Source organism: Sinocyclocheilus anshuiensis, unplaced genomic scaffold, assembly GCF_001515605.1.
Source record: "Sinocyclocheilus anshuiensis isolate Anshui unplaced genomic scaffold, SAMN03320099.WGS_v1.1 scaffold1335, whole genome shotgun sequence".
NCBI classification, from domain to species: Eukaryota; Metazoa; Chordata; class Actinopteri; order Cypriniformes; family Cyprinidae; genus Sinocyclocheilus; species Sinocyclocheilus anshuiensis.
This window is the reverse complement of record NW_015540921.1, coordinates 13,789-38,021: the sequence shown is the minus strand read 5'-3', so window position 1 is coordinate 38,021 and position 24,233 is coordinate 13,789. Positions and strand designations below refer to the sequence as shown.

Genomic DNA, 24,233 nt, shown 5'->3' with positions numbered 1-24,233 from the left:
ATCCACAGGTTGTTGAGGAACTAAACACAACAGTGATGTTCCTGTGAAATCAATCACCCACAAATTACTGCCATGAAAATAATCTCTTGCTGCTAGTTACGAATATAGCTAGATCACTGCTTCTCAACTGCTTTTGCTTCAGGACTCAGATTTTATGTTGGATATCGAGTAACGACAATACCAAACCCGTATTTAATATCGTCTGGGTTGTATTTACTTCTGTTTAGTGTGTTGTTGATGGTTTTGGAGCATGAGGGCATGTCCAGTTTGACTACATTTGTGTAAAACACTCTCATAGTTTCTGACGTCAACAATGAAGGACGAGTGTTCTTCAGTTGACTTTTTATCCTAATTATGCATGATTTGTGTTTTTGCTATTTGCATTTAGCATCAAGATCCCCTGCTGTAAATTCAATTGCATGCAGACATAAGAAGCTTATCATCACCTTCATCAGGAATGGTTGAGTCCTCTGGCGCGAGGTCATCTGCCGGAGAATCTGGATATGAGATAAAAGGTAAATTAGCAACCTGCGTTTATCATATTTATCATCAGCACAAAAAAAAAGACACAGGTGGTGTACTGGACCACGTGAACAGGTTGACTTGAACAAACACACTGTGAGATCGCTGTTATGAGGAACTGTAAAATAAGCCCGATGTGAGAGCCGTAAAATCTAGCCATCACAAGTTTTAAATGCAGAGCACTAATTCCTAGTATGGGTCACCATACTTGGCCACATGTCACGTCACTTTCACTTTAAACATAAATTGTATTAATTACTGGACTTCGTTTTGTACTGAGAGGTAAATTTGCAGACGGTCCCTAAAGCAGCCTAGGCGAATGTCTGGCGAATATCGAACCTAAAACTAACTTTACCCCGCTGTAAAATCTTTCCATCACTCAGGTTTATTGCTTTGGCACGTCACAGAGTTTGCTACCAGTTCAGTTTTATTACAGCAAACGTACCGGCATTCTCTGCACCTTCCACTCCATCGTCTGAAAAACACAACCAAAGACGTGAGATTTAACGGATGCACAAATATCTGGTTCATTCAGAAAACTAATCACACGTTCGGTTTGTTTTCATGACTTTACTATTATAGATGCACAGTACTATATGTGTTATATTTAATTGTGCATGCTCATTTCCCCTATTTTTACATTTGCATTATCTTTAATGTCATCTAAAACCAGGGTTATTATAGTTTACTAAAACTAAAACGATAAAAATCTTTGCTATAAAATATAAAAAATGTAAATGCATTTTATTTCAGCATGTTTCCAAGGAACATTTTTAATTTTTATTAACATAACTAAAACCGAAATCAAATTAAAACCGTGTAGGCATATTTAAAAACAACAAAACTAATAAAAATGACAAAATCACACAACAAAATTACTACAGTTTTAACTGAAGTTAATATGAAAGCGGAAAATATAAAAAATAAAAAGTGATTCAAAATATTAACAAAAACCATCACAGTATACTAAAATAACACAAATAAAGCTCTAAAATTTTAAATAATGTCTATTTTTTTCACCTGAAAGTCACCTAGTATTTTAATATACTGATTTTAGTTGTTAGTGTTTTGTTTTTAATTTATATCAGAAATGGGACAATAAAAGAGTTTAATATGTGCTATTTTTTGGTTATAAAGCAATAACATGTAAGTAATGGTCAGTAATCAGAATTTTTACTATTTTTCTAAAATGTGGAAAACCGTCAAAGATGCATCCAAACTCTTGACTTCTGCAATACATTTTGAAATGATCTTTGATTTTTCTTAAACAGATGCATCTTCGGTTTTAATGCAAATGAAGTGGTACGTGACGTTTGTTTGCTCGCTCGATGGACATCTAATGCTTCCTGCATCGAGTATGCTTTTTGTGTTGTAAAATGACACAGATGCATTAACACCTTCTTTCAAGGTCGTCACGTTTCAGCGGCTTTCGGGCGAAATCCTGCTTGTATTTGCACAAATGCTAACGATTTTTCTCCCTCAAGCTTTTAATTTCCACAGCCGGCCTTTTATTTGACTTGGTTGGCGCAGTTGGTAGTTGTCAGATTAAGAGACACAAAGGAGGTTTGCTCTAGAGCAGAGAGGAGGACAGCAACACACCTGTCCACACAAACACAGAACAAAGAGCGTCTCTCTGCACAATCCCAGCCAACAAAATACAAAAAATCCAAAGCTGTGGCAATGCATGTGCCTCGCTGCGTCTCTCACAACGGGACAGAGGCACGCAAACTCCCTCGGGTGCATCAAAAGCATCCCTTTCATAACTCCACCATATTCTCCATATAGGGTGTGGTCTTCATCTGGGACTCATGGATTGAATTTCTGAGACTACACCTCAGTCTTTCTCAGTTTACAACAGTGAACTAAATGCATGTTTGCTCTCTACATCTGGATGAAATTTTACATATTAGCAATAAACAGGCGTGTGACATCAGAATGGGATATTTAATGCCAGACTTAAACCTTTTACATCCGTTCCTCCCGATCCTGAACATTTGGTTACATCCTGTAAACGTTTAAGAAGTGGGAAACGTTTGGATGAGGTCATTATTGAGACTCTGAGCAGCCAAAGCTGTTAGTCAAGAACACAATGTACAAAGAGGGAAATGCAGTGAGCTGTGCTGGCAGAGCTAGGCTTTACAGCTTCCACAAGTCGTTTCTGAGGGTCTTATTTTAAGATCTCAGAATGCTTGAATTGCCAATCATGCATGTATAATAATATAGTCCTTTTGTTCAAAACATGTGATCTTAGAGCTGATATACAGACTCACCCTACCAACAAAAAAGACATGCATGCTTTCCATTTCATTCAGAATTCTCTCTGTTCATTTATATACAATTAATGCATTAATATTTAAATCATTTCAATTTAAAAAGTATATTTCACTTCATGCATTTGTAACACTAAACAAGTGTGGAAGCAGAAAACAAAGAAACTTTGTTAGTATCTTTTAAGCTATAGTTTAAGAAAACCCTTACCTTGCATCTTCACTCCAGTCACGATTAAACTTCCAAGGACGAAAATCCACAAGTATGACTTCATTGTGGCTTGAATGAAACTGAGCTCAATCGGGTCTTAAACGCAGCTTGCTTTGGCGCTTTTAGCGCATGCAGATTTCAGGTGTAAGTGTGAATCGTGTTCGTGCGCAACTTTCCCGCAACCTTTTGTTGCACAAACTTTACTGGGTGTGCAGCTCTGAGTCCACCGCCCACCCACATGTGGGATTGACTTGTGTAGGATCCAATTGCAGGTCTGTCTCGCTTGTTTCTCACTGAAGTCTCACGCAGACGGAGGATGCACGAGGCATATCCCTCCCCCGCCAGACTTTATACGCTTCTAGGTTAAACAAAAGCGGGTTTGCATGCTATAGCGCAGTGCATGGCGTTTCTATTATTGATCCATTCTCGTTTTACTTTAGAAATTCATAGCAAGGTTTCTTGACCTCCTAGAACCATTTTGCCGTGAGCACCCACCCAGCCCCCCGAATGCGTCTCGAGACGTTTCCTAAACGTTGAACTTCCCCAAAGCGACGGAACGCAATGAACGGAGCTGGTTTAAAACCTAGCGAGCTGGCTTCTTTTTAGACAGCGGTGTTGGGCTTACCAGCTTGCCAGAAACCCGCCTATGCCTGAAGTGCTGGGGTTTTGAGACGCAGCTCCATTCATCCGTTTCGCACCTCTGGGGAAGTTCCCTCGTTAACGTTCAGGAAACCTTCACTGTTGAACTTCAGCAGCACGAACTGCGCTCGAGTTCGCGAGCTGAATATCATATCTGTCTTCAGCCACGTTTCTTCGCTCAGAACGCAAACTGTGCTAATTCTTTGTTTGCACGGGTAACTTATCAGAAGGGCGCGGCGCGGATGAGGCTTAGTAAACAAACAGTTGGAGTTTTTTTAAGTAACCATAAAAAGTGTAGGCTACACTGCAGCAAAAAAAACAAACAAACTGGTTTTGGGTTTACTTTGAAACAATTGCTAGTACATTTCTCAACTAATTACTAAGAAACTGCAAGTAATGCATAAGTAAACGTGACATTTTGATGTACAAAGACTTATCCCAGATAGCACACGTACGTCTGCGGGATGTCTGTTAAAGATCGCTTCATCTGGAAAGCATCTGCTGTCTACAAACATCTGATAGACGTCTGTAAGACATGCATTCTAAATCATAAACATCTTAAAGGCATCTTCTAAACGTCTATTTGACATCTGATAGGAAACGTCCTATAGACGTATTTCAGTTGAGCAAACACTCTAAAAAATACATGCAATATAGACGTCTCTGTGATGTAAGTGTGCTATCAGGGGAGTATGATTTATCTTAAGACAAAGTCCAATAATCATTGTTTTATCGTTGTATTTTCACCTGGCGGCAAATACTCGTTCGTGCGCAGAGGAGGTAACCATAGCAACAGTATATGACTTGAGCGCTTTACTATAGCATCATCAACAGTGCCAAAATTTGACTCTTTATAGTTTTATTTATCATAAACTAACATATCTCAGAAAGTCAAGGGGTGTGTATGGCGTTATATAGAGGCTTGCGAACAGAATTTGCATCTCTTGAGGAGGTAACCATAGCAACTGTATGCTACTTGAGCGCTTTACGAAAGCGTCATCATCGGATGTAACTTTGACAAAACAGTGTCAATATTTGACACTTTATAGTTTAATTTATCACAAATGTATCTCAAAAATTCAGGACAAGTTAGTCAGGACGCATAATTTTACCTGTCGTCAAACAAGCACTGGCGAACTGGAATTGCTATGCTGAGGAGGTAACCATAGCAACATTACTGACTTGAGGATTTATCGGCTAAAATGTTTACAAAATCATGCCATTAATTGACACTTTGTAGTTTTATTTATCACAAACATATCTCAGAAAGTCAGTACATGTCAGTCAGGGCGCGTAATTTTACCTGTCGTCAAACAGGCTGCAAACGGAAATTGCTATCGCTGAAAAGGTAACCATAGCAACTGTACGCTACTTGAGCACTTTACGAAAGTGTCATCATCGGATGTAACTTCGACAAAACAGTGTCAATATTTGACACTTTATAGTTTAATTTATCATTAAAGTTTCTCAGAAAGTCAGTACAAGTCAGTCAGGGCGAGTAATTTTACCTGGGATTAAACAGTACGCGACTTGAGCGATTTATCGGCTAAAATGTTAACAAAACACTGCCATTATGTAACACTGTATAGTGTTATTTATCACAAATATATCAGTCAGTACAAGTTAGTCAGGACGCATAATTTTACCTGTCGTCAAACAAGCACTCGCGAACTGGAATTGCTATCGCTGAGGAGGTAACCATAGCAACAGTACACGACTTGAGTGATTTATCGGCTAAAATGTTAACAAAACACTACCATTATTTGACATTGTATAGTGTTATTTATCACAAATGTAACTCAAAAAGTCAGTACAAGTTAGTCAGGATGCATAATTTTACCTGTAGTCAAACAAGCACTTGCGAACTGGAATTGCTATTGCTGAGGAGGTAACCATAGCAACTGTAGGCAACTTGAGCGATGTATGTCTAAAACGCTAACAAAACCGTGTCAATTATTTGACACTTGTAGTATTATTAATCACAAACATATCTCAGAAAGTCAGTACATGTCAGTCAGGTCGCGTAATTTTACCTGGCGTCAAACAGGGAATTGCCATCGCTTGAACAGGTAACCATGGCAACAGTAGCGTCATAATCGGATGGAACGTTACCAAAAAGTGCCAGTATTTGACACTTTATAGTTTTACTTAGAAAGTCATTGTTTGTTAAAGAAAAAAAGTCTAAAGTTGACGTTTGGCTAACTGGATTCTGCGAAACAATTAACCCTTGAAAGTATAGCTGTATCGGTGGCCACATAGTACTAATATCTCAGATAAAATAATAATCGTATTTATGTCATAAATGAAACAAATGTGAGTTTTTACACTTCATAGCGCTCTTTGTTCTTTTGTTTGTTAATTTCCTTCATTGAGGGTCAATCTCGTGGTCTCCCCCCTTCACACGGGGCTCCATGGACAATTCCATCTGATGAAGTTGAAAAAGGCGAATCAACCTGTTCCACAGCAGAGCCAGAGCAGCCGGCTTTCTCCAGAGGATCGCTCATGATGCGTCTCCACCACGAACGACGGGAAATGTCAGTGCGGGAGATCCCAGCGTCAAAAGCCGAAGGTCTGGTCGGATGGTGAGGAGCGAGCGGGCGGTCGAGCATCCATGCGCCTCGGCGGACTGTTGCGAATTGAGCTGAGCTCGTGCGCCGGCTGCTGAAATGCAGTCTCTCATCTCACCAGTGACTAAGGCTATCCTTGTAGCTCTGTTTATTTTTGCCATTTTGCTCATCCTCTATGTGATACTGTGGTATATATGCAGAGACGTGGACTGTGATCACGGCATTTGATTTTGGAGACCGAAGCTGCGGATCCGCGGAGAAGTCAGGGTGACCCCGGTAAGCGCGTCCGCATGCGCTTCATTCACACGTTATCTTCGTGACACAACAGTGGATAAAAAATCATCATTTGTAAGTTATGCGTCCGTTCGTTTTCTATTATAGCGCGCAATTGCACGCGAAGTGATACATATGTCACTCTGCAATGACTCCATGGCTCATCAGACCATCATCATCTTGTTCATTACGAATGAAAAGACATGCACTTGAACGGTTATTCACGAAAAATAACATTTGAATAGGTCGGTTAGATGTTCATTCAGTTTTGGTTCCATGCACGTTCTGGGAACGTTAGGTTACGGTTATTAAAAAAAGGCATCTAAAAAGAATATTCGCAGAACGTCGGGATGAATCTATTAAACGTTCTGCGTTTAATAGATTTACATTCGCGCATAAAGGTGAAGGAATAGCCACATTTTAATTCCCAAGCATTTCAACGCAGATTGCATTGTTGAAAAGTAACTAGTTAAACAAAAGTCGGACACAAACAAACAAACAAACAAACAGCATCTTCATGCACGAAGGTTATGGGAAATAAAGAAACTGTTAATTACCCCAGGTTGCTAGATGCATCTACTGTAAACAAGATTTGATGCTTGATACTAATTTTCAGCCAATGTTTTGGTTTTCAGCACGGATTCTTGCACTTTTGTGGCACGTAAACGTTCAGCTGAGGTACGCTGAGACTGACCGCAGCTTTGCAGCAGTTTATTGCAGTCTGTGCTCTTTGAACTTGTTAAAAGCATTGCATTCTTGCAGCTCTGGGACTTGAGGAGACAGACAGCGTGTCGAGGGCAATGGTTTTCTGCTTCTCTTCTCTATAGAGATCATAAACAACACTCTTCTTTAATATTACCCTTGCTGTCTTAATACCTTTAGTCTCTCGGTTAATGAGCATGAGTTGAGGCGCTCTAAACTCTGAGTGAACCATGCATATTTCACGCTCTACATGCTCGCATTATTGGTTAAAATGCAATAGGCAGATACAAATTGCAGTGTGTTTGAGGAGCACTGTTGAACTAATCTCAGCAGGGTTCACGAGGAAAATGGCATTTCATACGCCTTAATCACCACAGCCACTTATGCATTTACACCAGACTAATAGACATTAATCTGGGCCAATTTATTCATGCACATGTCAAAGTCTTTTAAGTGAGATGTGCTGATTTGTGTATTAATTAAGAACAAAACATGCAAAATGCAGAATGGATCTCAGTTGTGATGGTATCATCGTCATTCCCAGAGTGGGTTGGAACGGGAACAGACAGAGAATTAAGTGTCACACTGAAAGACAGAAGGAACATCCCCAGACAAATCATATCAAACGCTCCTGTTAGTCCACTGCCTGCCGTCTGTCTGTCACTCAACAGGTTTTGATGGGTATGTTGGGGAATTCACTTGATCACATTTCCTTCATTCAGTCCCTTACAGAAACCAACGCCTTAATAGCAATGCTTTGTAAGACTATATATGAAAACATCTGTATTTGTGCATCAGTGCAGTGTTGTAAAGGAAACATTGCTGTAGTCGTGCATCACTAAAATGTACGAAAGCCTATTTCCTTCACGGGATACAATATAATAAAGGTAATTAAGACTTTTGATCTCACAGTTCTGAGAAAAAAAGACAGAATTGTGAGGAAAAAAAGGTCGTAATTCTGACGTTTTTTTCTTATAATTGCACGTTTATTTCTTGCAATTCTGAGTTTATATCTCGCAATTCTGAGAAGATAAGCTATAAACTCAATTCTGAGAAGAAAAGCCAAATTGTGAGGTATAAACTCACAATTGCACGAAAAAAAAGTCAGATTTGTGTCTCTAAATTACTTTATTATTTATTCCATTGCAGGAAAAAAAAACAGAATTGCAAGATGTAAATTCAGAATTCTGATAAAAAAGCCAGAATTACTAGATATAATCTTAAAACTGCAAGATTAAATAAATGTCACAATTATAATTTTTTTTATTTTTTAATCATGGTGGTAACGTGCTTCCATAAAAATGTAATTGTGCTTACATTCTCATCTCAATTCAGAGGATTCTGAAAGCCTTGGCAATCGGATAGTTTCACAAGTTTGAATGATGCAAAATATGCAAGTGACTTTTACCTCAATATGTTTTATCATATTTTAAATATTCAACTGATATACTTGAGCCTCTAACCCTAAACACTGCACAATTTAAAAAATATATATAACATGCACATACTGTAAACGTAAAGTCGCAAATCATAATTTATTAGAATTGAAAAGCGTCATAAAAGTAGTCTATGTAACTTGTGCACTACATTTTAGTCTCCTGGTGTCATAAATCTGGCTTTACAGTATTTGAGGAACATGACGGCTTAAATTTCAGTTTGTCCCTCACACTGAGCTATTGTGTTTCTTCAGAAGAATATAGTGCACAGGTATAATGGACTATGTTTATGGTATTATTGTCATGTGGAGCCTCGTACACTCATGAAAATAAAGCTTCCCAAAGGGTGTTTTTGCAGTGATGCCATATTTTGGCCCAAAGGACCTTTCGGTGAACAGTTTTCTTAGTGTAAAGAACATTTTAATAACCTTTTTCCACTATAAGGGTTCTTCGTGGAACCATTGATGCCAATAAAGAACCTTTATTTTTAAGAGTGCATGACACAAAGCTCAAACATTATGCCAAAAAAGCCTTCTGTAAAACACATACAGATATTGAATGACATCAGGCGAGTAAATGATGGTAGAACTTTTATTTTTACTCTAAAAGCCTTAATTAATTGAATCCTCCAAAACTAAACCTTTCAAGACAGACCTGCTTTGTGAGCTTTGAGGTTGTATGTGCTTTTATTGAATCCATCTGTTCGCATTAATTCAACTTATTTTTTAAATAATTGTGTTTAATAATTTAATTTGTGGTGATAAACTGCATTACTCATGATGCTGTACTGAAAAATCCACCAATCAGAGAGTCGCGGCAAGCAAAGCATGCCAAAAGAAATCTTTAGCTCCGCCCATTCCAAATGGTGAAATTGAGAAATTATTTGTTTATATGTGCATATTTTGCAATGAACTTAAAATAAATCGTTTCTATAGATTAAAACCAACAACTTTCAATGAATAGTTTAATATTTCTCTTTCGTTTTATTTTGATTAATGTCATTTGCAATGCTTCATGGGATTGTAGTTCTTTCCCAAATTAACCATCTGGCGCTGTTCGGTCATTTTTGACAGAAAAACTTTGCATTTTGTTTTATAGAATTTTTCATTTATCGAAATTGTACAAAACTTGGTAAAGGCCTCACCACCTGTACTCTTCGCCGTCAAAATGAGCGCATTGGAAATGAATGGGAAGTGAATTTCTGCGTCCAAACAAAATCTCACTTTTTTGTGATATCAACCTCAAATTCGGAACACAACTTGTTTAGATTTATGTCTTTGATTTTCATGCAGTGTTTCATGCATATTTTGGAAAATATATATTTTATATAAAATTTTTCATAATAATAATTTTTACTTTTTTCACATCAGCAATAATCTGGCAAGTGTCTCCTTTAAAAAGAGACCAAACTTAAGTCTGTGCTCCAAAGCATTCAAGATTTATGATAAAGTTGGAATTTTTGTTTTCAGGTCTATGCTCAAAAAGTTAAAAAACCGTTAATAAATGCATCATAACTATTCCATAAATATAATTTAGTACCATAAAATCACCTAAAAATACAAAATATTAAATAAGAAAGATTTTTGAACTAAAATATGGTATATTAGTTTCATTGCAATAAATTTTGACCAACACGTGAACAGCACTAGAGAGTTAAAGCCATTAAAGGCACAATATGTAATTTTTTGCCGATAGAGAGCGCGTATTCAAAATAAACAAAGAGACAAAGGTGTAGTTTGATGACGGCATGACTGAGTGTGGAATCATGGGAGTTGTGGTCTTCATCCCCACAGCCGATGCAATCCGATGGGACTCGGGCAGAAATCATGTTCATGAATGAGCTAATGATTTATTAACATAGTAGAATGAAGCAGGGTGAGGCTGAAAGCCGTCGAAACGAAATAAGGCGCTGAACGAGCGCGACACACGGCTCCAAAGCAGCGGAGCTTTTATTATGCCACAGTCGAGCGCTTCCGCTGCTTCCGGTCGTGCATATGTGGGGTAAAGCAGCGGAGCTTTTATTATGCCACAGTCGAGCGCTTCCGCTGCTTCCGGTCGTGCATATGTGGGGTAAAGCAGCGGAGCTTTTATTATGCCACAGTCGAGCGCTTCCGCTGCTTCCGGTCGTGCATATGTGGGGTAAAGCAGCGGAGCTTTTATTATGCCACAGTCGAGCGCTTCCGCTGCTTCCGGTCGTGCATATGTGGGGTAAAGCAGCGGAGCTTTTATTATGCCACAGTCGAGCGCTTCCGCTGCTTCCGGTCGTGCATATGTGGGGTAAAGCAGCGGAGCTTTTATTATGCCACAGTCGAGCGCTTCCGCTGCTTCCGGTCGTGCATATGTGGGGTAAAGCAGCGGAGCTTTTATTATGCCACAGTCGAGCGCTTCCGCTGCTTCCGGTCGTGCATATGTGGGGTAAAGCAGCGGAGCTTTTATTATGCCACAGTCGAGCGCTTCCGCTGCTTCCGGTCGTGCATATGTGGGGTAAAGCAGCGGAGCTTTTATTATGCCACAGTCGAGCGCTTCCGCTGCTTCCGGTCGTGCATATGTGGGGTAAAGCAGCGGAGCTTTTATTATGCCACAGTCGAGCGCTTCCGCTGCTTCCGGTCGTGCATATGTGGGGTAAAGCAGCGGAGCTTTTATTATGCCACAGTCGAGCGCTTCCGCTGCTTCCGGTCGTGCATATGTGGGGTAAAGCAGCGGAGCTTTTATTATGCCACAGTCGAGCGCTTCCGCTGCTTCCGGTCGTGCATATGTGGGGTAAAGCAGCGGAGCTTTTATTATGCCACAGTCGAGCGCTTCCGCTGCTTCCGGTCGTGCATATGTGGGGTAAAGCAGCGGAGCTTTTATTATGCCACAGTCGAGCGCTTCCGCTGCTTCCGGTCGTGCATATGTGGGGTAAAGCAGCGGAGCTTTTATTATGCCACAGTCGAGCGCTTCCGCTGCTTCCGGTCGTGCATATGTGGGGTAAAGCAGCGGAGCTTTTATTATGCCACAGTCGAGCGCTTCCGCTGCTTCCGGTCGTGCATATGTGGGGTAAAGCAGCGGAGCTTTTATTATGCCACAGTCGAGCGCTTCCGCTGCTTCCGGTCGTGCATATGTGGGGTAAAGCAGCGGAGCTTTTATTATGCCACAGTCGAGCGCTTCCGCTGCTTCCGGTCGTGCATATGTGGGGTAAAGCAGCGGAGCTTTTATTATGCCACAGTCGAGCGCTTCCGCTGCTTCCGGTCGTGCATATGTGGGGTAAAGCAGCGGAGCTTTTATTATGCCACAGTCGAGCGCTTCCGCTGCTTCCGGTCGTGCATATGTGGGGTAAAGCAGCGGAGCTTTTATTATGCCACAGTCGAGCGCTTCCGCTGCTTCCGGTCGTGCATATGTGGGGTAAAGCAGCGGAGCTTTTATTATGCCACAGTCGAGCGCTTCCGCTGCTTCCGGTCGTGCATATGTGGGGTAAAGCAGCGGAGCTTTTATTATGCCACAGTCGAGCGCTTCCGCTGCTTCCGGTCGTGCATATGTGGGGTAAAGCAGCGGAGCTTTTATTATGCCACAGTCGAGCGCTTCCGCTGCTTCCGGTCGTGCATATGTGGGGTAAAGCAGCGGAGCTTTTATTATGCCACAGTCGAGCGCTTCCGCTGCTTCCGGTCGTGCATATGTGGGGTAAAGCAGCGGAGCTTTTATTATGCCACAGTCGAGCGCTTCCGCTGCTTCCGGTCGTGCATATGTGGGGTAAAGCAGCGGAGCTTTTATTATGCCACAGTCGAGCGCTTCCGCTGCTTCCGGTCGTGCATATGTGGGGTAAAGCAGCGGAGCTTTTATTATGCCACAGTCGAGCGCTTCCGCTGCTTCCGGTCGTGCATATGTGGGGTAAAGCAGCGGAGCTTTTATTATGCCACAGTCGAGCGCTTCCGCTGCTTCCGGTCGTGCATATGTGGGGTAAAGCAGCGGAGCTTTTATTATGCCACAGTCGAGCGCTTCCGCTGCTTCCGGTCGTGCATATGTGGGGTAAAGCAGCGGAGCTTTTATTATGCCACAGTCGAGCGCTTCCGCTGCTTCCGGTCGTGCATATGTGGGGTAAAGCAGCGGAGCTTTTATTATGCCACAGTCGAGCGCTTCCGCTGCTTCCGGTCGTGCATATGTGGGGTAAAGCAGCGGAGCTTTTATTATGCCACAGTCGAGCGCTTCCGCTGCTTCCGGTCGTGCATATGTGGGGTAAAGCAGCGGAGCTTTTATTATGCCACAGTCGAGCGCTTCCGCTGCTTCCGGTCGTGCATATGTGGGGTAAAGCAGCGGAGCTTTTATTATGCCACAGTCGACCGCTTTCGCTGCTTCCGGTCGTGCGTATGTGGGGTAAATCAGCGGAGTCAAAGATCACAAAGCAGGTCTGTCTTGAAAGGTTTACTGCTTCCGGTCGTGCGTATGTGGGGCAAAGCAGCGGTGCTTTTATTATGCCACAGTCGACGGCTTCCGCTGCTTCCGGTCGTGCGTATGTGGGGTAAAGCATCGCTGTTTTATCATACTATATACATTTGAAAGTTCTGTTATAATGCTACTCTGTGCGGTCGTCACCGGTCTATTAAAACACACAACATATTAAAGCGTCTTTGGTGTTTCCATGTTTTCTACAAAACAAAACCGGAAATCGCGGGGTTATGACATCATTGGCAGGCGACACAATGACACTGTGGACACGGTCCGTGTCACTAGTTAAAATTGCTTATTTCTCTGGATTTAAACATTCCTCAAAATATTTGGGATAATGTAAGTACACAAGTCAGCAAAATATATAACACTGTTATAGTGTTTTTTTGGATATTTTAATAAAAAAAATTTACATATTGTGCCTTTAAGTTTTTTATCTTGTGTCTTTGTCCGATTTTCATGTACTTTCTTCAAATCAAAGATTTTAATGTTGTGATTCTCCTCGTAGCTGGTTGGTTTGGTTCGTGTCTTATAGCGCTTTAATGAAGACTTTTTTTAAATCCCTATGGGCAAAATACTTACAGAACCAATGCTGCTGAAAAAGTGGGCGGCACTAATACACACAATATCATTTGAATACATCTTGGTGCAGGATAAGTCATTTCTCTATAAGAGTGTGTTTCTGCCCTGGACTGACGGCAGGGAGGTTGTGTTTGGTGGGATGGATGGCAGATAAGGAACTCCTGGAAATGTAATAGAGTGGCAATCATAGAAAGTGGGCCAGGAAGGCTTCTCTCGGGAGGAATCTGAAGCGTCCATGTTTCTCCTGCGAAACCGCCAAACGCTCACTTTTAGCTGTCAGTCGTAATGCTTCCACACAAGCTGCTGCATGACACGGAAGATATAATAAAGTCAGACATGGATGCGGGGTTATAAATAGATATGAGTCAACTGTTATGCAAAGTTACATCTTTAACTGCCTGTTTGCGGAAACAGATATAATTCAGATTTGAATTTGATTAGAATTGCTCTGTTTGGTTCCATGCGTTTGCATTGCACACATGAGATTTTATTTTTAGCTAGTGTTGAGAGAGAGGAAAAGTGTCCGTAACAGGTATATTGGGATGATGCCGCAATATATTGGGCCTGTTTCAGGGTTTCTACAGGTTTTAAAAACTCTTAATTTGCTCAAATTAAGGATTAAAAAGGTCTCAAATTAGAGCAGAAAGTCTTAAAGTCATGGCTTTAAATTATTTTCTTTACTTGGTCTGAAAAAGGTCTTAATGTTGCTTTACAAAACCTGCATTTTACACCTGGTATAAACGTTTGAGACGCACATTAATGTCAGATGTAAATGGCAATGTGTCTTGGTTAACCACCTTTAATCATAACTAATGTTAATCCCAGGATTAATTGTTAATAGTTAACAAAAACTAAAACCATAAAAAACATTTTCATTACTTTAAATAAAAATAAACTTTTTTTTCAACTAGTTGCCATTTCTCATATTAACTTGTAATAAAATAGCTAAAACTGAAATAAAATGAATACAAACTTAACAAACAAAACAAAAAAATAATAAAATGACAAAAACACACAACAAAATTGCTGAAACTTTAACTAAAATTAAAATGAAAAAAGAAAACTAATTCAAAATATTAATAAAATTGTAATAGTATATCTCAATTCTTACATTAAAAGAAACATTGCATCTCACGACAATGTCATTCTGCTTATATTCCCATCTCAATTCAGAGGATAAACTTCAACAGTTTATTGGTAACAAAAACAAAAACTGAATCCATAAAAAATTTACTTGAAACAAAATGAACATTGACTGAAATAAAATGTACAAATATACGCTATGAACTTACTTTATTTCAGCTATAGTTGCCATTTCTTATTTTCATTTAGTTTAACTTTGAACTGGAATAAACCCTAATACATACATATTAAAAACAAAAAACTAATAAACATGACAAAAAACAAGCAGAGTGTCTAAAATTAAAATGGAAAATATAAAAATAAAAACGAACTCAAAATATTAATAATAGTACATCAATGTACTAAAATAACACTGGTTTAAACAGATCAATTCAGACCTTACAGATCTCTGAAATAGGTTTGATTTTTAGTCAGTGGCATGGAGAAATAATTTAAGCCTAAAACAAATCCCTCATGCATCACATGACAGCAAGATCTGGTGAAGGAATCAAATGAGTTTCATGACAAATTCATCTCGATTCTTGAGTTTCTCTCAGTCTAACATTCCCATTAAGTTATAAAAACGTCATTTCTGAATGTTTTTAAATGTTCAAAACATCTTTTTTTTTTTCCTATTAAGAATGTTTCGGTAACACTTAAAGCCTTTATGTATAATGCATTATAAAGGGTTATTAAAGGGAATAATGCATTATAATTATTCATTGTTATTCATTATTCATTCATTATTCATAATTATTCATTATTATGCATTGTGATGCATTATATCTTGTCGTAAATAATTATAACCGAATTTAAAATGCATAGTGCAACAATGAATTGATAAGTGTTATAATGTGTGGTTACAATTATTCATGAGACTGTATAATGCATTATAAGGTGTATTACAAAGCATAATTAATGCATTAAAACTACTTTTATGATGCATTATACATAAAGGCTTTAAGTAAAGTGTTACCAATGTTTCTTCTTGGTTATGTGAATGTTAGAGGAACGTTCCATTCTATCATTGTGAACATGTTATGAGAACGTTACATTACGTTACATTAGAATGTTCTCTCAACATTTAAACTTTTTTTTTGGTTATGCGAATGTTCCATTTGATCATTTCGAAACCATTATGAAAATGTTATTTATGAATGTTTTTTTAAATGTTGAAAGCATCCAGTTTTTTATGTATTAGGAACATTTCTTGGTTATGTGAATGTTAGAGAAACATTCAATTCTATAATTTTGAAAGCATTACGAGAATGTTACATTTGAATGTTCTCTCAATCTTTAAAATACCCTTTATATATATATATATATTTACAGAATGTTTTTTCTTGGTTATGGGAACATTAGTGGAACATTGTATCATTTTGAAACCGTTATTTCTGCATGTTTTTTACGTGTTTAATCTATTGAGAATGTTTCTTGGATATATTCGAGAACATTCCATTCTATCAATTTGAAAACATTATGAGAATCTTCTGTTGTTATTACTGATGAATGTACAAAAGTAACATTCCCATAATGTTTGCAGAATAGTTGTGAATGAAAATGTGGCATTCCCCTTAACGTTGTCTTTAACGTTCACATAACCAAGAAAAAACATTTTTACACATTTAAAAAATTGAATGTTTTGAAATTGAATGTTCATATTCTTGTTTATATGAACTTTAAAGTGAGAGTTCACCCAAAAATGAAAATTCTGTGATCATTTACTCACCCTAAGGTTATTCGTAGCCATTGACTTCCATAGTTTAGAATAAAAAAAATACTATAGAAGTCAACCAGCAACTGTTTGGTTACCAACATTCTTCATCACAGCTTCTTTTGTGTTCAGCAGAAGAAATACATTTATACAGGTTTGGAACAACGTGAGGGAGAGTAAATGATGACAAAATGTTAATTTTTTGGGTGAACTGTCACTTTAAGATCATTTTGCAAACATTATGCGAATGTTACTTTTGAATGTTCTCTGAAAGTTCTGAAACAAGTAGTAACATTTTAAAAAACTTTAGATGAACGTCCGACCAAAACATAAAAAAAAAAAAAGTAATGTGAATAATGTATGAATAATGTTTTTGTGCTAGCATTTGAGAACATTATTAAAGTCCAGATAACTGTGAACAAACGTTTTATTAACGTTACATGTTTGTTCATTACTCTGAGAGAACCTTCCCAGATCGTTAGCCAAGATTCTAAGAGCGTTATTTGTTAGCTGAAAAAAATATGTCCTGTACGTGATGAACGTTCTAAGAAACGTTTTTGTAACCTTTAAATAACGATATAATCACAACAAGAAAACCGGACATTTTAACATTCTTAGAATATAAAAAAAATAAACGCTCAAATAACACTATATTTTGGGTGAGGATAAAGTTAGTACAATGTTTTAGGAAACGTTTCTGTGACCTTCAAATAAGATAATAATCGAGAAAACTGGACACTTCTATCCAAAGATATCCCTTTTGATCTGTTTGAATGGAAGTCTATGGGGTGGTTGCTAGGGTGCTGTAAGTGGTTGCTAGGGTGTGGCTATGAAGATTATAGGTCATTACTTATTGGTTACTTGAAAAGGTAAGTCAAGTGAGTGTGAGAGAGAGTTAGAGAGAGAGGGAGAGAAGGGGTTTCTAAGGCCGTGTGTGTGTGTGAGATTCAAATTCACGAAAATTCCGTCAATGCATGTCTATGGGGTATTTTTGCCCGCTTTTTCGTCTGCTGTGCGAACATCGTAGGTCCAATCATTTAGAAATGATAAAGCACACCTCTCCGCAATGAGCCGGTCGATTTGAAACCTCATTCATGGGTCTACGACAAACGGTGCGGGAGTAGCACGCCAAAATTTTGTGTGGAAGAATAATAAGAATGTAAGAGAACTATAGTAATGCTTTGGCGGTTGCTAGGGTGTTCTGAGTGGTTGCTAGAAATTTGCTAGGGTGTTGCTAAGGTGTTCTGGGTGGTTGCTAGGGTGTTCTGAGTGGTTGCTAGGGTGTTGCTAAGGTGTTCTGGGTGGTTGCTAGGGTGTTCTGAGTGTTTGCTAGGGTGTTGCTAAGGTGTTCTGGGTGGTTGCTAGGGTTTTATTAGTTGTTGTTTGGTGGTTGCTAGGGTGTTGCTATGCGGTTGCTATGGTATCCTGGGTGGCAGCCAGGGTGTTTCTACACGGTTACTAAGGCATTCTGGGTGGTTGTTAAGGCATAGCTAGGCGGTTGCTAAGATGTTCTGGGTGGTTGCTATGGTGTTGCTATGCGATTGCTAGGGTATCATAGGTGGTAGCTAGGGTGTTGCTACACGGTTGCTAAGGCATTCTGGGTGGTTGTTAAGGCATAGCTAGGCGGTTGCTAAGATGTTCTGGGTGGTTGCTATGGTGTTGCTATGCGATTGCTAGGGTATCATAGGTGGTAGCTAGGGTGTTGCTACACGGTTGCTAAGGCATTCTGGGTGGTTGTTAAGGCATAGCTAGGCGGTTGCTAAGATGTTCTGGGTGGTTGCTATGGTGTTGCTATGTGATTGCTAGGGTATCATAGGTGGTAGCTAGGGTGTTGCTACACGGTTGCTAAGGCATTCTGGTTGGTGTTTAAGGCTTAGCTAGGCGGTTGCTAAGATGTTCTGGGTGGTTGCTATGGTGTTGCTATGCGATTGCTAGGGTATCATGGGTGGTAGCTAGGGTGTTGCTACACAGTTGCTAAGGCATTCTGGGTGGTTGTTAAGGTATAGCTAGGTGGTTGCTAAGATGTTCTGGGTGGTTGCTAGGGTGTTGCTATGCGGTTGCTATGGTATCCTGGGTGGCAGCCAGGGTGTTGCTACACGGTTACTAAGGCATTCTGGGTGGTTGTTAAGGCATAGCTAGGCGGTTGCTAAGATGTTCTGGGTGGTTGCTATGGTGTTGCTATGCGATTGCTAGGGTATCATGGGTGGTAGCTAGGGTGTTGCTACACGGTTGCTAAGGCATTCTGGGTGGTTGTTAAGGCATAGCTAGGCGGTTGCTAAGATGTTCTGGGTGGCTGTTTGGGTGTTGCTAGGTGGTTGCTAGGGTGTTCTGGGTGATTGCTATGGTGTGATATCCTGTCAATGTTTCAGAAACATTTTAAAACAATGTTCCCACAACGTTCTTATAACCTAAATTTGTTACCTGGGTAACTCAGCGACAGAAATTTTAGCAGGACTTGGGGTGAGCTGTGCTTGTAATGACGTGACGCTAAAATCATGTAGTTATCATGCCTTTCTTTCAGAAAACCCTGATTCAAACCTTAATTAACAGACTTAATTAACAAAATCACTAGCTTTTTAAAAATTGCTTGTAAATCTCTTGTTATGCTGTATTATCACCGAATCTTGGATTCAATCTTTTTATCAGCTTATTTTCTTTCAATCAGCAGGTTTTGTGTTTCTTTTAGGAACTGATTGATCGCAGGCCTCATTGATCTGAGCTCATGCACCTCAGTTTATGAGTGAAAAAAGCATTATTTGGGGATAATTTTGGCAATATTCACTCCAAAACTGAGGTGCATAAGCTCAGAAAACAAAAATCCTGTCAACATGACGGTTAAGCCACATTTTTCTCGAAAAAACAACAATGAAATGTACCATTGTATGGCTGAAGAGGTTTATACAAAACTGATCTAGTTTTAGATGCTGCGTATCTGAATGACAGACAACACTGTTCATTTGCTTTGTTTTTTATTTCACAGTTTTGCCCAAACAGAATGGCGAGATTGCTATAGTGACGGGCGGCGCCAAAGGACTCGGCTATGAGACGGTCAGACAGCTGACGAATCTGGGAGTTTATGTCATAATAGGTAAAGTACCATCAGTTATCATAATACACTCCACAGGCATTGAGCTCTGTGCCTCTGGTCTGCAGAAATGACAAAAGTCAGGTTGCATTGTGTCATTAAGCCTCAGAAAATGTTATTAGGATGTTAAAATAAGATTACAGTGCCTTTCAGACGTCTGAGTGTGGCATTTGAGTCTGGCTTTGATTTATACATGTAATGTATGGTAGTACAATTTAAGAAGCGCTAAACTGAGCATTTGTCATCCAGTATCCAGAAAAATAAGTCTTTTTGTGACATAACACAAATATACCAAAAACAAGGTTATAATAGTTAACTAAAACGAAAACCATAAAACAATTTTTGTAACTTGAAGTAAAATGATCTTTAACTGAAATGCACTTAAATATATAGAATAGAAAAAAAAACTTATTAAAAAATAAAATTAATTTAAAATAAATAATTTAATTATTTAACATTTAATCATTACATTAATGGTATGTTCTATTAATATATTATTAATATATGATTTTATTCAACTTTAAAATAAAATAAACTTATTTTTTTTCAGCTAGTTGCCAAAACAGAATTTATCATTTTAAATTAGTTTATCTTGATGTACTACAATAACTAAATCTAAAACTGAAATAAAAATGAATGAAAACTATATAGACATATTAAAAAAAAACTAATAGAATTACAAAAATGTGCAACAAAATTATTAAAACTTTAACTATAATTAAAATATTAAAATAAAGCATAAAAATAAAAACTAATTCAAAATATTAACAAAAAATTTAATTGAAAGAATTGTGGGTTTTCCAATAAAGCATTACAATAATCTAACCTTGAGGTCATGAACGCATGAATTAACATGTCTGTATTTGACACTGAGAGCATAGGTCGTAATTTAAATATATTTTTAGATTGAAAAATGCGATTTTATAAATGCTAGAAACATGACTTTCAATGGAAAAGTTGCTATCAAATAGCACACCTAGGTTCCTAACTGATGGTGAAAAATTAAGAAATGACAGTGTTCTAGATTATTATATGCAGAGGATTTTGGTCCGATAAGTAAAACCTCAGTTTTTTCAGAATTTAGCAGTAGGAAATTACTTGTCATCCAGTTTTTTATATCAGCTATGCATTCCGTTAGTTTTGCGAATTGGTATGTTTCATTGGGCCGTGAAGAAATATAGAGCTGAGTATCATCAGCATAACAGTGAAAGCTAATACCATGTTTCTTGATGATATCTCCCAAGGGTAACATGTAATGCTTGAAAAGCAACGGTCCTAGTACTGAGCCTTGTGGTACTCCATACTGCACTTGTGATCGATATGATACCTCTTCATGACGGTCAGATAAGTACGATTTGAACCATGACAATGTAATTCCATTAATGTCAACATAATTTTGTAGTCTACTCAAAAGAATGTTGTGGTCGATGGTGTAAAACACAGTGCTAAGATCCAGTAGCACTAATAGAGAGATACAACCACGATCAGATGATAAGAGCAGGTCATTTGTAACTCTGATAAGAGCAGTCTCAGTACTACGATACAATCTAAATCCTGAGTCGAAATCCTCAGTCAAGTCAAGTGAGCTAAAGGTCTTGAAATTATTTATGCATGTAATATATGGTAGTACAATTCAAGAAAACTAAACTGAGCTTTTATCATTAAATATATCCAGAAAAAAAATCCTTTTCTAGTTAAAGGGTGTGCAGATAACATTGCCTTTTCGTGTTTCAGAAACAAATATGGATATGTGGTTATGAATATTCCATCAAAATGCAGCTGTAATCTATCACAGATTTCATACCTGCTGATTGTTATCTGTTATAATGTGTTTATTTATACAACATTCAGAGGAAGAGATCTGATGATGGTCTCTCACATCTGTGCCAGCTGGAGCGATTTTTCTCTGTGGCACTTCAAGAGCTTTTAATAAAACACACGGGGAGATTCTACACATGACTGTGCAAAATTCAGGATTGAAGAATTCATAGAAATTCAACATAGTCACGCAGTCATTGTATTATTCTAAGTTCTGCAACATAAAACATTAATTTTGGCAAATTTATTTTCTGATATGTAGATTTTGGATTTGAAGCAGTTTTATGAGCTCTTAAAATCAAAGTGCAGTGCTTTTTGGTACAGTGTCTGGTTGCGCTCCCTCGGCGTCAGCACAGTTAATAGGAGCAGATAATTAGGTTATACTTTTAATTCCCAGAAGCCAGAAATATTACCTGGCAAATTACTGCCTTTGGGCTGTGTTCTTAATGACCAACTACTCTTATTGAGACTCTGATAGTGAAGTTTCTGTATTGTAGTTACAATATCGATATGCTTAAGATTATACAATTTTTATTAAAAGTTATGAAATTCTGTTTGAATGAGCTGCATTTGATGCCACTGTAAAATACAGATAATGAAGCACACGTAACTGTTATTTACCATGCAGTTGATTTGTTTACAGCTTTTTTACATTGTATGACACGTTCAGCATGCAAAAGGTTTCAATTTGTGGTTGATAGAAACAGGGTTATTATAAAACAATTTGTTACTTGAAATAAAATAAACTCTAAAATAAAATATTAAAAAATATTTATTTTATTTCAGCTAGTTGCCATGGCAACATTTCTCATTTTTATTTAGTTTATCTTGATGTACCGAAATAACTAAAATTAAAACTGGAATAAAAATTAATCAAAACTTTATAGACATATAAAAAAAGAAAACAAAAACTAATAAAAATGACAAAAACACAACAAAATTACTAAAACTTTAACAAAAATATTTTTTTAAATATTAAAAAAGAAAATATTAAAATAAACACTAATTTAAAATATCAATAAAAACTATGATACTAAATAACCCTGAACTGAAGTGGGGTTTTCAGTGGCTGTTCCAGATCCATCAATAATGCATAAATAATGAGTTTACTATGAAACTTAAAAAAATGTACTACAAAACACAGATATAGATATATGAAGTGTTATTTTAGCACCATTGAGATACTATCGTAGATTTTATTAATATTTTGGATCAGTTTTTATTTTTATATTTTCAGTTTTCCTTTTAATTTTAGTTAAAGTTTTAGTAATTTTGTTTGTGTTTTTGTCACTTTAAGTAGTTTTTTTATATATATGTCTATATAGTTTTTATTAGTTTTTATTTCAGTTTTAGTTATTTTAGTACATCAAGTTAAACTAAATTAGAATGAATGTTTCCTTGGCAGCTAGCTGGAAAACAAAATAGCCTATATTTTATTTCAGTTAATCTTTATTTTATTTCAAGTAACAAAAATGGGTTGTTATTGTTTTAATTTTAGTTTCAGTCTATAATAACAATGGACATATGCATACACATTTAATTGCAAGTCAATAAATACTATATAGAATATACATGATAACATACAGTACTATGCTGCAGTGTATGCAAGACTGTCTATACAGGAGATTTTTGTCTACTAATATTCATCAGTCAAGTGTGCTGAAAATCTCAAAATGGACAAATATTGAACAATTAATGAGTCTGTCACTGCTGCTATTTTTTGCAATTTTTATGCATAAAAACACATGCAAATTTGATGTCATAAAAACGGCAGCTAATCCGGCATTTCTTCCCAAACTTTCAGCCTCACGTAATCAAGCGGAGGGTGTGGCTGCTGTGAAGAAGATTTGTGAGGAGAACAGTGAAGCTCAGGGTGAGTCAGGCTTTATAACACACATATAACGCACATATAACACACATATAACACACATATAACGCACATATAACGCACATATAACACACATATAACACACATATAACACATGCACTTCTGTTTGTGTGACTGATCGTCGGCTTTAAGGCTCATGTCAGGGGATGTTTCGGGCCGTTTTCAGGTCGAGCAGCTCAAGGAGACTCAGAGACGCAGAATGAATGCTAATGGAGCTGCAGTGAATTGATTGTGTTGAACTAACGAACAGAATGTCAGCAACAAGCTGAAGAAAAGGTCAAGAAAACAAGTGTGGAGTATATAGTGTGTAGTGCCGTCAGCTTGCAAACCATTATTATGTCCATCCGTCTCTTCACCTAAACACGATTTAACAGGCGATTAGGGCTGGGGATTTGATTCGATATCGATTCACAAGCTTGCGATTTGATTCGATTCAATTCGACATTGATTCGTTTGGATATAAAGGCTATCACGAACAGTACATGTCCGTTTTTTCAAGGAAAAAGTCTCAAATCTCAACTAATTCTACAATAAACCCTGTCAATACTATATTAAAGTGATTTGTAAACAAACATTTAAATTGCACATAAGGCAGTTTTATAATAAAAATGTATTATAGCAACTTTTAATGATATAATTATGCTTCTACTCCAGTTTGTTATTGAAATATAAACATTTAAACAGTGGATGTTGTCATTTGTTTTCATGATGGTTTTATTCTCAAGAATAGAATAGAATAGACTAGAATAGAATAGAACTTTATGTCATTGTTTAGGAACAACAAAATACAGTTTAGCAGCTCTTCAGATTAGCAGGTAACAAACAGTATGACAGTGTTTATAAACAAAAAAAAAGTAGACATTATAAACAGACAGCAACATTCAAGACAAAGGCATAAATATAAAAATATAAATTTAGGTTATAAAAACGTGTGAATATCGTTTTGAAATGTTTCTAAAACCTCAAAATGTCCTGTTTTCTTGTCATG

At 37.7% G+C, this 24,233-nt stretch overlaps 1 protein-coding gene and 1 long non-coding RNA gene across 7 annotated transcripts in view; one reads left to right on the top strand and one right to left on the bottom strand.

Annotated features, from left to right (window-relative positions):
* Positions 1-3,291, bottom strand: part of LOC107689332 (translation initiation factor IF-2-like) — a 35,847-nt gene extending 32,556 nt beyond the window's left edge. For 2 of the 6 annotated variants that reach the window (XM_016487283.1, XM_016487281.1), the window contains exons 1-3: positions 3,001-3,291; positions 968-997; positions 447-497 (exon numbers count right to left, since the gene is read on the bottom strand). In XM_016487283.1, the coding sequence (XP_016342769.1) occupies positions 447-497; positions 968-994 (78 nt within the window). In that variant the 5' untranslated portion in view covers positions 995-997; positions 3,001-3,291. The remainder of the gene's footprint in view (positions 1-446; positions 498-967; positions 998-3,000) is intronic. The other 4 variants (XM_016487285.1, XM_016487284.1, XM_016487280.1 and 1 more) reach the window with 3 other exon arrangements.
* Positions 3,292-6,248: 2,957 nt separating this feature from the next.
* Positions 6,249-23,334, top strand: LOC107689341 (uncharacterized). Its single transcript, XR_001634325.1, has 3 exons — positions 6,249-6,482; positions 19,435-19,542; positions 23,162-23,334. It is a non-coding gene; the product is annotated as an uncharacterized LOC107689341 (long non-coding RNA).
* Positions 23,335-24,233: the final 899 nt, after the last annotated feature.